Raw genomic sequence first — 15,130 nt, forward strand, 5'->3', positions numbered from 1 at the left:
CCAGGCTATGGAATTATGGGAAAGGTAGTTAGTTGTGGCACCAGAGCCTGCGTCAAGAGTGGAGAAATAATCTGGTTTGATGCCACTTGAGCTGCTATGGCTCCAGGCTATGGAATTCTGGGAAAGGTAGTTTGTTGTGGCACCAGAGCCTGCGTCAAGTGGAGAAATAATCTGGCTTGATGCCACTTGAGCTGCTACGGCTCCAGGCTATGGAATTATGGGAAAGGTAGTTAGTTGTGGCACCGGAGCCTGCGTCAAGAGTGGAGAAATAATCTGGTTTGATGCCTCTTGAGCTGCTATGGCTCCAGGCTATGGAATTATGGGAAAGGTAGTTAGTTGTGGCACCAGAGCCTGCGTCAAGAGCGGAGAAGTAATGTGGTGTGATACTTGAGCTGCCTATGGAATTCTGGGAATGGTAGCTTGTTATAAAGTTCGCTTTCTCTTTCCAGACTGAAGAAACAATCCAGTTTGGCACTGCTTGAGCTGCCATGGCTTCAGGATATGGCATTCTGGGGATGGTTGTTGAAACAATCCAGTTTGACGCTGCTTGAGCTGCCATGGCTCCAGGATATGGCATTCTGGGGATGGTAGTTTGACAACAAACTACCATTCCTAGAATGCCATATCCTGGAGCCATGGCAGCTCAAGCAGCATCAAACTGGATTATTTCTCCAGTCTGGAAGAAGAAAGCTAACTTTAGTTTCGTTTTTCTCCCTTAGACGAGGGAACTTTGTTCCTTTCTCCTCCTCAGAGGAGACTTCAGTTTCGTTTTCCCCTGAGAGAGAGAGAGAGAGAGAAAGAAGGAGGCTCCTCCCTGAGGAGGAGAAAGCGCCTGTTTCCCCGAAATGGCGCCGAGGAGGAGGGCGGGGCTTAGGGGCGGTGGAGAAGGACTAGGGCAGCAGAGGAGCCTCAGCAGCAGCCACTCTTTGCTGGACCCCTGGACCTAGGAAGCAGCGGGTGGCTGGCTTCTTCTCCTGGGCAGCCCCAGAAGGGGAGGCTGCAGCTCCGTCCAGGTAGAAAGAAGGCAGGGAGGGAGGGAGGGATGCCCTGGTTCAGCTTTATGGAGAAGCTGTGCTGGGGTGGGTGGGTCTGGGCTTCTCTCTTGGAAACTTTGCAGCTAGGTGTAGTGGGTTCGAGTGCTGGGCTGGAGAGAGACCTGGGTTCGAATCCTGACCCAGCAATGTAAGACTAGTCACACTGTCTCAGCCTCAGAGGATGCCTCTCTCTCTCCCATTCCTCTGTAGAAGCTTACCAGGAGAGGTAGGGTTGGAGGCACAGAACAACAATAACAACAACAACAACAACACACTTGTATGTGTATCCCGCCTTTCCATCCCATTAGGATCCAGGCGGCTTACAGCAAAACAGTCCAAACGTAGCAAAATAAACAATATACAATAGTCCCAAGTTCTACCCTCTTTAAAATAACAATTAAATCACAGTTGTGTTAAAAAACATGCTAAAAAGATTAATTAAAATAACCAAACTATATTTTAATGTGCTTTTATATTATATTTTATTGTGTATATATTTTAGGGGATTTTAGATATATCTATATCTATATGTTTTCATGGTTTGAATTTGATATTAAATCACAGTTGTGTTAAAAAACTGATGCTAAAAAGATTAATTAAAATAACCAGACTAGATTTTAATGTGGTTTTATATTATATTTTATTGTATATATTTTAGGGGTTTATATATGTTTTTATGGTTTGAATTTGATAATAATTTTATAGGTTTTTAAATCTGTGAGCCTCCTTTGGTCCTTCCAGGAAGAAAGGCAGGATATAAATGAAATAAATAAAGAAAACAATAACAGCAGCAAAGAAACTGGGGAGACTCTCCGCCTTTGAGGACAAAAAGGTCCCAAAGTTTAGCCCTCCCAAGTGTTTTGGACTTCGGATCCCAGCAGCCACAGCTTGGTCGGGAATTCTGGATGCTGAAGTCGAAACCATCTGGAAGACCAAAGTTTGGGGATTTAGGGGACCAGCCAAGGTGGTGTCATGGTTTCAGGGTTCAACTAAGACCCTGGAGGCCAGGGTTCGAAAAGCAGCATGGTCATATAGTCCTGCAAATTGGGTAAGTCACACTCTCTCAGCTTCAGAGGATAGGCATGGCATAAAAACCCTCTCTGAACAAACCTTACTAAGAAAACCCCATGACAGGCTCTCCTTTTTTGTTGCTGTGTGTCTCCGAGTCATTTTTGACTTATGGGGCGACTCTGTTTTCTTGGCAAGTTTCTTCAGAGGGGGGTACATAGATATATTTATTTCGGCCAATGGAGTAAAATAGGACAAATAAAATGCAACACGTACATCAGAATACAATATTAAATACAGAGCCAAAAACAGGACCAGTTGTAAACTTCAGAGGGGGTTTGCCATGGCCATTCTCCGAGGCTGAGAGAGTGTGACTTGCCAGAGGTTGCCCACTGGGTTTTGTCATGGCTGAGCTGGGAGTTGAACCCTGATCTCCAGAGTTAGAGACCAGTTCACAAGCCACTATACCGCATCACAAATGACATGGGTCCAAAACACAGTGCAGACATAAGCCAGTGTGAGACCGTTTTAACTGCTCTGGGTCGGTGTTGGGGAATTCTAGGATTTGTAGTTTTGTGAGACATTTAGACTTCTTTGGCAGAGAGAGCTCTGGTGCCACAATAAACTACAATTCTTAGGATTCCCTAGCACTGAGCCAGGGCAGTTAAAGCGGTCTCAAACTGGATTATTTCTGCAGTGTGTTATGGACCATAAAGGCACACAACAACAACAAGAAAGGCCCACTAAACTCCATGGCAGGAAGGTTAACACTAGGGAGAGTGGGAGAAAGAGAGAAACAAAACAACCACCTTTGTCTTTTGGTGCATCCACATTGAAGAAATAACCTGGTTTGATGCTACGTTAATAGCTATGGCATTCTTAAAGTAGAGTCAAACTGGATTATTTCTGCAGTGTGGGTGGTGCAGCTTTTGTGGCTTGATAAGGAGCAGCCAGCAAGGAGATTAAAGGCATCTGGAGAGACCCAAACTTGCCTTGGATGTTGTTGCAGAGGAATGTTAAGAAAGATCCCCCCCAACTCACCCCCCAAAAAAGGAACTGATGAAAAGTGGTTGGGGGGAACTTCCTGCCACTGTTACTGAGTTGTGAAATGGACATCGAAGTCTGCCTTCTGCCCAATTAAGCAGCCGTTTGTTTGGAGAAGGAGGGTTGGTGTCACATCTGCTCTTTAGACCCAGCCTGGCCAGGAAAACAGAAAAGGATGATATCTGACTGACCTTGTTGTGACGCCTACACAATCTGGAGCGAGAGCCACCCTTGGCGAGACCTGATGGTTTTTGCACACTGGCAGAAATGTTGTTGTGTTGGTCTTTGCCAAAAGTTAGTTTCGATTTGTAGCCCTGAGTGAGAGATTGCCAAGACATCTTCTTGTTAACAACTTCGGGTGCCACAACAAACTACCATTCCCAGAACTCCATAGCATTGAGCCACAACAGTTAAAATCAGATCAGACCAGATTATTTCTGCAATGCGGATGCAGCCCAAGTTTCCATTGAGCCATCTGGAATGCAGTCTTCCTCTTTTCCTGCTGCTGGCTTTGCTGAATGTTATCCTTTCCCCCCTAATAAGCCATATCATCTTATGATATGTCCAAACCATGATAGCCTCAGTGTACTCATTTTGGCTTCTAGGAGGAGTTCTGGTTTGGTTATCTCTTAAATCACATTGAACTGTGTTTTTTTGGCAGTCCGTGGTCCAGAACACATTGCAGAAACAACCCAGTTTGAGACTGTTGTAAATGTAGTTTATTGTAGTTTATTGTGGCAGCTGAGCTCTTTGACAGAGAAGGCTAAATACCTCACAAAGCTACAATTCCCAAAATTCCCTAGCATTGAGCCAAGGCTGTTAAAGCGGTCTCAAACTGGATTATTTCTGCAGTGTGTTTTGACACCATGTTAACAACAGAGCTGTTGTTGTTGTTGTTGTGTGCCTTTAAGTCATTTCCAACTTATGATGACCCTATCATAGGGTTTCTTGGGCTGAGAGTATGTGACTGCCCAAGGTCAACCAGTGGGTTTCCATGGCCAGTTAAGTGCTCAAGCTCCACATTTTGAATATGGTTATTTTCCTTCTGCCTCCTTTCTTCACTTACGCATTCCTTGATTTTTAGCTGGCTGCTATGATTTCCATGGAATTTGGGAAAAATTGCCATTCTGGGGGTATTAACAATCTATTAAGAATGGAGAAATGGAAAAAGCAATTTTGGAGGGTGGGGTCACAATAATATGAGAGTTCATCTCCATTACCAATGAAAAAATTGGTTCCTCACTACTTTTCACATGCTGTTCCTTGAGGAAAATACAGAAAAAAGGTAACTCCGCCATCATTTTTTTTTGCTAGTCTCTTGCTTTTCTTGGCCCTTCTTTGTAAAACTGGTAAAGACCAGGATTGGAATCCCCACTCATCCATAGAAATGCACTGGGAGACCTTGGGCAAGTCACACTATCACAGCCTCAGAGGAAGGCAAAGGCAAACTCCCTCTAAACAAATCTTACTAAGAAAACCCTATGATAGGTTCACCTGTGGACCACCATGAGTTGGAAACAACTTGAAGGCATACAACAACAACAACAACAACAACAAGCTTATTAATAAAATTAAATTGTCCCCTTTTCTCTCACCTTTCCTATCCCTATGTGATAGTTTGCATATGCAAGATGTGACTTTGAAAGGTGTTCTTGAATGAATTTCTATACTGGTCTGTATTTAATATTGAAACATTTAGCCAGTTTAGAAGTACTGTACTGTAGTAGGCATCCCTTCTAGTCACTTTCTCTTTAGAAATTGCTTTTCTTGCAATATAGATATGCTTTCAGAAAAATATTTTCAGAGGCTTTCTAACAATACTTAGAGTGTTTAAATCAATGAATTTTTTTCTCCAAGGAAAGTTTAAAAAATATTGCATGTGCAAGTAGTTACTGAATAAGAGGTCTTTAAAAGGTGTTTTAGGATGTCATTTTCTGACATGCTTTCATTTTAAATTTGCAAGGGCTAGCTGTGATTAATTTGGGGTTTTAATTTGCATTTTTACAGCATTGCTACAAAACACTGAGTAGAAATTAAAGAGGGGAAAGTCCATGTCATGTTGTTAAAAGGGGATGGATTTTTAAAAAATATAACAATTAGTTTTTATTATTGTTATTTTATTATTTCATTGTTGTTATAGAAGCAACTAGGAAACTTTGAGTAATTGTTAAATAGAGTTATTGTTGCCCGTCATGAAGCAGCTTTACAAAATGGATATTGCAAAATAAAGCAGAAAAACCTGAATATTGGAAACCATGCACTAGATCCTCATAAGACTGAATATTATCTAAAAATTGCCATGGTAGTCCCAAATTGTATAGTAATGTTCCTGTGCATTGTGTGCAAACAGACTTATTTATCTATAGCAAGAACCTTTTAGATAACTACCGTTCTCTTTATTACATCAGTTTTCAGTTTATTACCAGTGGCTTGCTTTGGCCTTGCTGATCTTTTAGCAGTAAACCCAAATTTTGTATTAGAGAAGCTTGTTTTGTAAGGTGAATGTGGTAGTCTTCTTATGACTCAATTTCCTTAAAACAAACAAAAGCATATTATTTACAATATTAGGTATGTGAAAATTAAGATTGGTCTTGTGAATAGGCGAGGATTGACTATTAGTCATTTTTGTTTCCAAGAATGACTAATACCAGATAAGACATTTCAATAGCACTTTCTTGGGACAGAGACTTTCTGTTAGTCAAGGCCTATCTAACTTGTTTTGTCAAACTCTTTCTTGAAGAAAGTGTTGGTTATGCCTTTTGCTGTTTTGAATAAGCTATATTTTTATTTACAGTGTGCCTTTGATATCTCCTAGGGTTTGGTTTCAGCCCCCTCCTCCATATCAAATCCCATTAAATATATGGCATAGTAAAACAATGTCCCTTATGTAAAATGGAAAAATCAAGGTTTGCGTTTAGGAATTTATATTTTTTTGAATATTTTCAAGCCATGGATAGTTGAATCTGTGCATAAAGAATCCATTGATACGGAGGGGTGACTGTAGTTACTTTTTAAATGCTTAAGTTGCTGCCCAAAATTCTCCTTGGATTGGTTTTTGTAAAAGAACAGAGCTTGGAAAAGTTACCTTTTCACATAATAGCTCTCAGAATTCCTCAGACAACATTATTTTGTACACAATAACATTCCAAGTTGTGTCTTACACATCAGGGGTTTCACACAAATTTGGGAAGGAATTTAGGCATTTAACAAAATAAAAAGCAAATTAATACATGCTGGCCCACTGGGAGGTGTACTCTTTAAACGTATTATTTGCATGCTCTAGTATGGTGTACAGGATCAAGCTTCCCAGTTGTTTCTACATGGGAATAACAATTACTTATGATTTTATCAGCTCATAGCTCAATCTGCCATTCCTTACCTGTCCTGAAGAGATTTTTGTATAGCAAAGGTGTACTGCACAGGTGGTGACTTTATTGAATTTGTTGTTACTGCCACTTTACCATTGGAACAACTTGTCCTCGTCACCCTGAGCCACCCCTTGGCATCAAATTTGGTATTATTGGCCTGTTACAGACTGCCAAAATAAAGCTGCTTCAGGTCTCTTTGGAGGTATGCTGTTTAAATTATGCATACATCCTAAGAATCCAGAAGCTGCACCAAAGCTGCACTCTAGTGCTTAGGAATGGAGTGTGGCTTTGTTGCGACCTCCGGACTCTTAAGACCCATGCATCATTTAAATAGCATACCTCCAAAGAGACCCGAAGGAGCTTTATTTTGGCAGTCTGTAACAGGCCATTAGGTATTAGAAGACAAAATCAGACCCATGGAGTTGTCTTTTTAAAACCCCACCATTTACTCTGTTGAATCAACAACTTAAAATTATCCTTCACTTAAATAGAAAACATTTTAAATGAATATATGCTCTGTATACCATTTCCTTTGTCAGAATGAATCCCTTCAACCTTGGAGATCCTTTTACTTATGCAAACGTCATGAAAAACCAAGGAAATCAAGACTTCAGAAATGGAAAATATTCTGTAGCCATCAAAAAGTATGAAGAAGCAATCAGTGCAATATCTTTTTTATGTCAAACACAAGGGTAAGTTGTTGTTTCTTACAACTGAGACAATGTGAACTGTCTGGTGATAGGTTCTAGTTTGATTCTTCTTAAATTAGTCATATTGGATTGCAGTTATCTGAGTGTTTATTGTTTTCCTAATACAGTGGGCCTTCCCCTTATGTGACGGCCGTGCGTGCCTTTGTTTACATTGTTGTGCGGCTTCTGCGTAAGCAGGAAGGCGCGGGCCCATTGTAGAATGATTGTTAAGAAATTCAGACCTATTTATACCAAGGTCAATTTTTGCCTGAAGAAGAGCTTTAATGTATAGCTGTAATAGTTATAGAGAGACGGTGTGGTATTATGGCTTGAGCATTGGACTATGACACTGGACACCTGGGTTTGAATCCTTGATCGGCCATGGAAACCCATTGGTTGACTTTAGGCAAGTCACAATCTCTCAGCCTCAGAGGACAAAAGCAAAATCCCTCTGAACAAATCTTGCCAAGAAAACCCAGTGATACATTCGTCATAACTCAGAAATGACTTGAAGGCACACATCAACAACAGTTACATGACTACCATCTAAGGGAAAGAACATACAGTACTATCCAGCCCCCCCCCCCAAAAAAAAAAAAAAAAAAAACAAAGCTAGGGAAAGATTATTCATGACAGTTAACAAAAGAAATTGTGATTGGATTGTCTACCCAGACTATGTAAGTCAGTAGCTAAGCAAACTACTGTCTCGGTTTAAAAAAAATCCCCAAAACCCACAACAGAGAGTGAATAGTACCTTTGCTGTAGAGCAAGGGGTAAAGGGTAAAGTGTGACCAGTGAATCCCTGAGGAGGTTTTAAAAAATGTCCAAAATGCCCAAGGGACATAAGCGAAATGCAGTGTACTCAGTAGCATGAAAGCAAAGTTCATGGAAATATTAAATGAGAAAAGGAGATTCAGTATCAAGAATAAATTGAGAGATATTTGAAATTATTCAGGAAAGCTGTAATTCAGTGATGCAGAACATGTTTTGCATCAGAAGTGGAAATATACACTAGTCAACTTTTGTATGAATGTTTGATGTTCTGCATCTTCTGCATCATCATTTTATGTATCTCAAAGTTATACGGTATTTGTTAGTTTTAACAAACTGTTAGGATCACAGTGTAATTCTGCTCTTACCTTCTTTTTGTAAAGGCCAACAGTTCTTGGTTGATTAAGGTCTGGAGATGTTGGAATGCAAACTGGAGATTTGTTCCAATTATTATTGACAGTGAAAATTTGCAATATGACAAATATGCTCTTTTGAAATACTGTCTGGAAAGTAGTGGAATATTGGTTGAAGTGTTTTGTATACACAGTCATGGCTATGGGAAAAACCAATGGATTCACCAAGGAGAAGGCTGTTACTTAACACAAGAAAAAACTCCAGTGAGAGCTGAGTTATATTAAAGGGGCTGAATGCACGGGACAAAAGGCCTGTGTTCCCCTGGCCTGGTTTTGTCCTGTATGGATGACATGGGCCAGTAGCCCTGGACCAATACAGTCTGCATAGCCATGTGCCGCTGCTGCCATATTCCTCTCAAGCCCCCAGTTGCAGCCTGTGATGTTGGAAGGGGGCTCCTGGCCAAATGGGTGGAGCCAGGTGCTCTGTTTCTGTCCTTAATGGGCCATGGCAGGGTCTTCAGAAGGAATGCAGCAACAGCTTGGCAACAAACAGGTGTGTCAGCACTGGCTGGAGCTGGGAATAGGCTGGAACTATTTGCGGGATACCCTGGAATTGGCCTGTGGTGTCCTGCAAGCCCAAAGTGTCTTTGGAAGAGCTTTTCTGTTGCATGGTTGTACAGTCAAACCTTCGTATCTGTGGGGGTTCTGTTCTGGAACCCACCCACCCCCTCACGGATGGCAAAAAACTCGGGCCCTCAAGTCCCCCTTTTTTCTAATGGCACTGCGTTGGAGCAATGACATGCATGCGCTGCCATTGGGGAGAACAAAATGGAGACATCCTCAGATGTTCCAATCCACAGATGGCAAGTCCGCAGTTGGAAAGGTTGTCTTTCACTCAATATTTGAAATTTTGAATACCGCATATTGTGAAGTAGTGTTAAAAAGATCATCTGTGCTTATCAAGTGAAATCAGTATGGGGACATTCCTTGCATAGGAAGAAGTTTAAATTGGTACATTTATTCATTATATATTGGAAAGCTTGACCCAATTACTCGATAAGTTACTAGGCCAAGTAATGGCCAGGTTATTATCTATTTTCTGAATCTGTATTTTAAAGCACCTAATAGACGAATGCAACACTGGAATCATGTTTGAGAGTTTTCACCAAAACCAGCAGTTTTTCTGCACCTAAAATATTTTATGGTATTTGCTTCCAAAAGCTTGTGCCATAGTACATCTTCAGTCTGTAAGGTGCCCCAAGATTGCAATTGTTTTTGCTGTAACAGACTATTATGACTACCCCTCTGGAAGGAATATTCAGGTTATTCAGCTTTTAGAGAGTTTTGGAGACATAACTGTTTTCCCCCCTTTCTGCTTTGTGTCAAACGAAGAGAAGAAAAATTTCCACAATTTTGCATAACCTGTGATATAAGACTGTTTCTTTTAAGCCATTACATTCAGATTCTCATCTTCTAGGGTATCTTACCATCGAGAAATGGCAGTTTTACTGTGCAATCGATCAAATGCCTTCTACAATTTAAATAAATGGGGAGAAGCCTATTACTCAGCACAAGAGAGCCTCCAGTGGGATCCAACCTATGTTAAGGTACATGTGGAAGACCTTTTGTGTTGCATGCTATACTTTACTTATTTATTTATAAATCATTATAAAGCTTTGAATAGCAAATATTGTGAAACCCTGTTGAAAAGAGCATTTGTAATTATGTTTGATGAAGTGAAATGATGTTGGGGATGTTCTTCACATAATAATAAGATAAAATTTGTATTTGTTGAGATATTGGGAAACTCCATATTTTGGTCTGAAAAGAGTTGTTTTAATGGAAATACAATCACAACAGTCCAGAGATTTTGGACATGAATGCAATGATGTTTAGAAAATTATCAGGCTTGAAATAATTGTGCTGGTCCCCTTGTTATTGTTAACTGCCCTAGAGTTGGTCTTGACTCATGGTAATCCCATGAATGAATCCAAGTCCTCCATCCTTAACTGCTCTGCACAGGTCCTGGAGGCTCACGGAGTCTATCCATGTGGTATGTGGCCTTCCTCTCTTTCTAATGCCCCCAGTTTTCCTACCAATTATTGTCTTTTCTGGTGAATCATCTCATGATGTGTCTAAAGTATGACAGCCTCAATTTAGTCATTTTGCTTTCCAGTGAGAGTTCAGGCTTGATGTGTTCTAGGACCCATTTGTTTGTCCTTTTGATCATCCATGGTATCTTTAGCACTGTTCCCCAGCACCACATCTAAAATGAGTTGATTTTCTTTCTGACAGCTTTCATCCCTGTCTACCTCTTACATCTGTACATGGTGATGGGAAATACAATTCTAACTTTAGTTTTCAGTTGTATAGATTTACACTAGTTCTTTCATAGCTGCCCTTCCCAATCCTAGTCTTTTTTCTGGTTTCTTGATTGCAAGATCTATTCTGAGCAATGTTTGATCCAAGATACAGGAAATCTTTAACAATATCAATATTTTCTGCATCTATATTGTCACAAGCACAATTGATGGGAACACGAGGGAGGGCTTTCTCAGTGACTGACCTTAGACTCTGGAACAACAACAACAACAAACTTTATTACAGCCATTTGGCCAGCACATAGACTCTGGAACGCCCTTCCCACCGATGCCAGAATGGCCCCCTCCTTGTTGTCCTTCCATCAGCAAACTGAACCTTTTTATTCCTACACGCTTTTAAAATGAAGTCTTTAAAGACTGGGTTGGGGGTGTTGTATTGTTTTAAAGTGAACTGTTTTAAACACTTTTATGTTTTTAAACTGTATTTTATTCTTTTAATGAGTAATCTGTTTTACTATTGTAATAATTTAATTCTATTTTAATGCATCACTTTTGTATGTTTTTAACTGTATTGTTCTTTTAAATTGTAAGCCGTTCTAAATCCCTAGTTTTGAGGGGGAAATAGGTTACAAACAACAACAACGAATTCCTGTAATTTTTCCATTGTCATTATTTTTGTTTTCTTAATAATCATATGCTTTTAGCACTTTTCTGTCTGACTTTAGTAGTTGTTTCACATCTTTGATGTTTTCTGCTAGTAGTATAGGGTCGTCTGAATACACCACCATGCAAATCTGGTGCCTTAATGTCTAAGGGAGGATTTCAACAATGTTTGGTTGGAGCCTTTCTCCCAAATTAGACACTTAGGTGTTAACTGATTATGTTGTTTATAAAAGGGACCTTGAAACTGCCTGTTCTATAAATTCCCTTCAGTTAAAAAGCAGATGGCCTAAGCCTGTTGTTTGTTTCCTCATTATGCCAAACACACCACTTTTCCGTGGAGTTGGTTCACTCACGTTGCCAGTCATCATGGGTAAAACCTTAAAAGTAATAGGTGTCCGTGTGTAAACTATGCCTTGATTTAAAGCAGTAATGGGCAATGTGATTCATATTCACAATCTACTTGTATAAGCAATAGTAAGGAATAGTGTATGGAATAGTAAGGATAGAGATCAAAAAAGTTCCCCCACCCTGGTGTACTGGGTAGTAGCTGCTGTGAATAAGAAGGGTCCAGTTTGCAGGGTTACGTTGGTTTCCAGGGGTCTTGGAGAACCATATTTCCCATATTTGTTTTCCCTTTATTTGGAAATATTTTTTAGCTGAAAAATGCTCCCACATCTCTTAGCAAGTATTCTTGGGGGGGGGGGGGGTTCCTTCTGTTTTGACACAATTGCAGCCTTTTAAAAACCAATCAGTATTTTACTTCATGCTTATAAATTAGAGGATAAGAAAGACATTTCATTCATCAGACCAAGCAGAGAAGGGGTGATGTTCCTATAAAAATCCCACACACTCTGATGCCATGTGCCAAATGACATTGGTATTGGTAGTTGGCCAGCAATGTACATTGTAGGCTAATTTGGTTAATTTAAATCCAAGGTTAGTTTGCTTGGTGGAGTAATCTGGCAGAGGTGAGGAACTGAAGTGATCAGACAATGTATGTTGTGTTGGATGCAATATCATTTTTCATCTCACCTGTTCTTTTAAAGTATTTACAGTCGGCCCTCTGTATCCATGGATTTTTTATCCACAGATTCAAGCATCCATGGCTTGAAAATATTTAATATATATATATATATATATATATATATCAATTCCAATAAGCAAACCTTGATTTTGCCATTTTATATAAGGGACACAGTTTCACTGTTCCATTGTATTTAATGGGACTTAAGCATCCACGGATTTTGGTATCCACGACAGGTCCTGGAACCACACCCCAGTGGATACCAAGGGTCCACTGTACTGTTAGATTTTTCCATGTTTGAGAAGATAACTCTACTGAATTTAATGTGGGTTTTTTTTGCTCTGTCTGTAATTAAGTAATGATTCCCTTGAGGGTAACTTCCTTCCTTGCTTCCATTCTAGGGATACTACAGAGCTGGTTACTCTCTGATTAAATTGTCACATCCTCTAGATGCAGCTAGAATATTTTGTCAAGGTTTGAACTTCCTCCATGGTTCATCAGATGTGGGTCAGATTTCTGATTTTATAGTTGGCATCTTCTCAAGTGCTAATGGTAAGTGACATGAAAAATTCTAACTGGAATTCACAATCGCAGTTACAAATGTGTACCTTAGAGTTATGTGTTTTACATGATTCATATTCACAATCTCTGCATGTATAAACAATAGTAAGGAACAGTGTAAGAAATATGTGGGGATCAAAAAAAAACAAACACATCCCAGTCCTGATGTACTGGGTAGTAACTGCTTTAAGTAAGAAGAGTTTGTTCTTTCAGTTAGGATGCAACAGACTGACATTTTCACCCACCTAGCAAGCAGTCTCAAATGCGATAGTCAGAAGCAGGATCCCTACTGCAGTTCCTTCTCACGCTAGAGATCATTAGTGGGAGGTGGGTGGAAACTTCGGTCCCAAATGATAGAAGTACAGACCCTTTCTACTTAGCTCTTCAGCTAAGATAGTTACATAAATAAGTAGTTCACGTAGAATTCTGACCTATAATTTCATTAGACAATTGCAATTCTGTCAGATTTGAAGCCACTGATAGGCGTGGTAAACTTTGTCTACACTGTCCTATAACATTGGCAAAATGGATTTGTGGCCTCAGTTTCTTTGTAGATGATAAAAAGTCTGCTCTTCCAATTCCTCCCCCCATCCTGCATCCTGATTCATAGAAGCAGCTTCTGGGAGCAGACTAAAGAACTGCACTCAAAGCTGAGATCTGTATCTGCACTTAATATGCTTTGCATGTGTATTCCTAGCTGCTCTGTCAAGGATTGTTGAACATAGCTGAGTTAGATGCCTTGTTCTATAAAAAAAAGACAATTCACACCAAATTGATGGAGAGTTGGTCTACACATGCAGTAAAGTCAGGGAATAGATTCCTGAGGTAGTAGAATGGAAAGTACTACTTCAGACTATAGGTAGGTAATCATGTTTTTAAATGTTGTTCTACAACAGATACCTGTTCAAAAGAGAAGTCCAGCCTCAACCAAATATGGAGATAGAATTTTGTTCCCTGCTCTTTTGATTTTCCCCTTGCAAGGTTTATTGGAGGAACATTCAGATATGGAATTATAACACTTGCAGATTATATTATTCCAGTCTGTCCTACCAGCTCAGGATTCTACCATCACATCCCCAAATGTTTTTTGCTGTTCTTGGGTAGACTGAGGTCTAATATACACTGCAGAAATAATGCAGTTGGACACCGTTTTACCTGTCATGGATAAATGTTATGAAGTTCTGGGATACGTAGTTTTGTGAGACATTTAGCCAGCTCTGGTGTCCTACCAAACTATAAATCCCAGAATTCCATAGCATTGAGCCATGGCAGTTAAAGTGGAATCAAACGGCATTATTTCTGCAGTTTAGGTTTGACCTGAGTTTAAGCTGCAACTGAACAGTCCCTGCCTATGGTCTGGTACAGAACGTCACAATACACCAGCTTCCCGGTGGTGTGGGGGCATGGCATGTGGACGACGCATGCCTAGCACTTACCTAAACCAAGCATTATGCCATTCCATTGCTCACACGGGGGGCAGCTTTTTGGTGTTTCGGCAGCATGGCGTTTAGACAACACATGCTGCAGGTGAGCCAAAAAGTCATGGTGGCAACAGAAAGGGTGGCTTTTTTCTGGTTCAAAAAGGAATGGCATTTTGCCGCTTCTTTTTGGGCTGGAAAAATGCCAGATTAGGGCAGCGGCGTGTTGCTGCAGCCTTGATCCAGCGATCAAAGGGTCGTGTCAAGCCACCCCTTTAGGGCCGTCTGTTTTGGCCCTATGTCAGTTATTTCATTGAGAGAAATAATTGAAGGATTTTTAGACAAAATTCATTGGTGGGTGTGTAGCCCAATTTGATTTTTCTTACTGTTTCAATGAATTTCCTAACTTTCTTTTGGCATTGGTGCTGCATGAGGAAGTTGCAAAGAGGGAAGAGAACAGCTTCTTAAATGTAAATAATAATGTATAAACATAAACCTATTTTGTTTTGTATTCCCTATAGATGAAAGGACTATTACTCCAAATCTGTCAACCATCTATAAAAAAACGGTGAATGATAATTTCAGTTCCCTAATTTGGCAACAAGTGATTGAAAAGCTAGCAAGGAAAGGATTGTGGCAGGTATGCCTCTTACCATGTTATATATTGGTATTCTGCTTCTCCTAAATTTAGGATTGATCTTTAAAAATTAAACAGATATAAAGAAACATGATTACAGGTTCTGGAAACTGCTTCAAGAATTTAGATCTTACAGCTGTGAAGGCTCTGTTTAATATTTGGATAAATTAACACTGTTTTTTGTGTTCTTTCTGAATGTTTAGCACAGATTTCTCAGTAGCATTTATAATTTCTTTTTG

At 40.0% G+C, this 15,130-nt stretch overlaps 1 protein-coding gene across 1 annotated transcript in view; it reads left to right on the top strand.

The window, feature by feature from the left end:
• Positions 1 to 888: 888 nt before the first annotated feature.
• The window catches only part of TRANK1 (tetratricopeptide repeat and ankyrin repeat containing 1), a 59,034-nt gene continuing 44,792 nt past the window's right edge, over positions 889 to 15,130 (top strand). Inside the window, exons 1-5 of the mRNA XM_089532663.1 lie at positions 889 to 1,013; positions 6,994 to 7,146; positions 9,745 to 9,874; positions 12,677 to 12,827; positions 14,776 to 14,894. Of these exons, the coding sequence (XP_089388789.1) occupies positions 6,995 to 7,146; positions 9,745 to 9,874; positions 12,677 to 12,827; positions 14,776 to 14,894 (552 nt within the window). The 5' untranslated portion in view covers positions 889 to 1,013; position 6,994. The remainder of the gene's footprint in view (positions 1,014 to 6,993; positions 7,147 to 9,744; positions 9,875 to 12,676; positions 12,828 to 14,775; positions 14,895 to 15,130) is intronic.

This window comes from Sceloporus occidentalis, unplaced genomic scaffold, assembly GCF_023333645.1.
Source record: "Sceloporus occidentalis isolate IW3139 unplaced genomic scaffold, rSceOcc1.0.p SCAF_7, whole genome shotgun sequence".
Classification (NCBI taxonomy): Eukaryota; Metazoa; Chordata; class Lepidosauria; order Squamata; family Phrynosomatidae; genus Sceloporus; species Sceloporus occidentalis.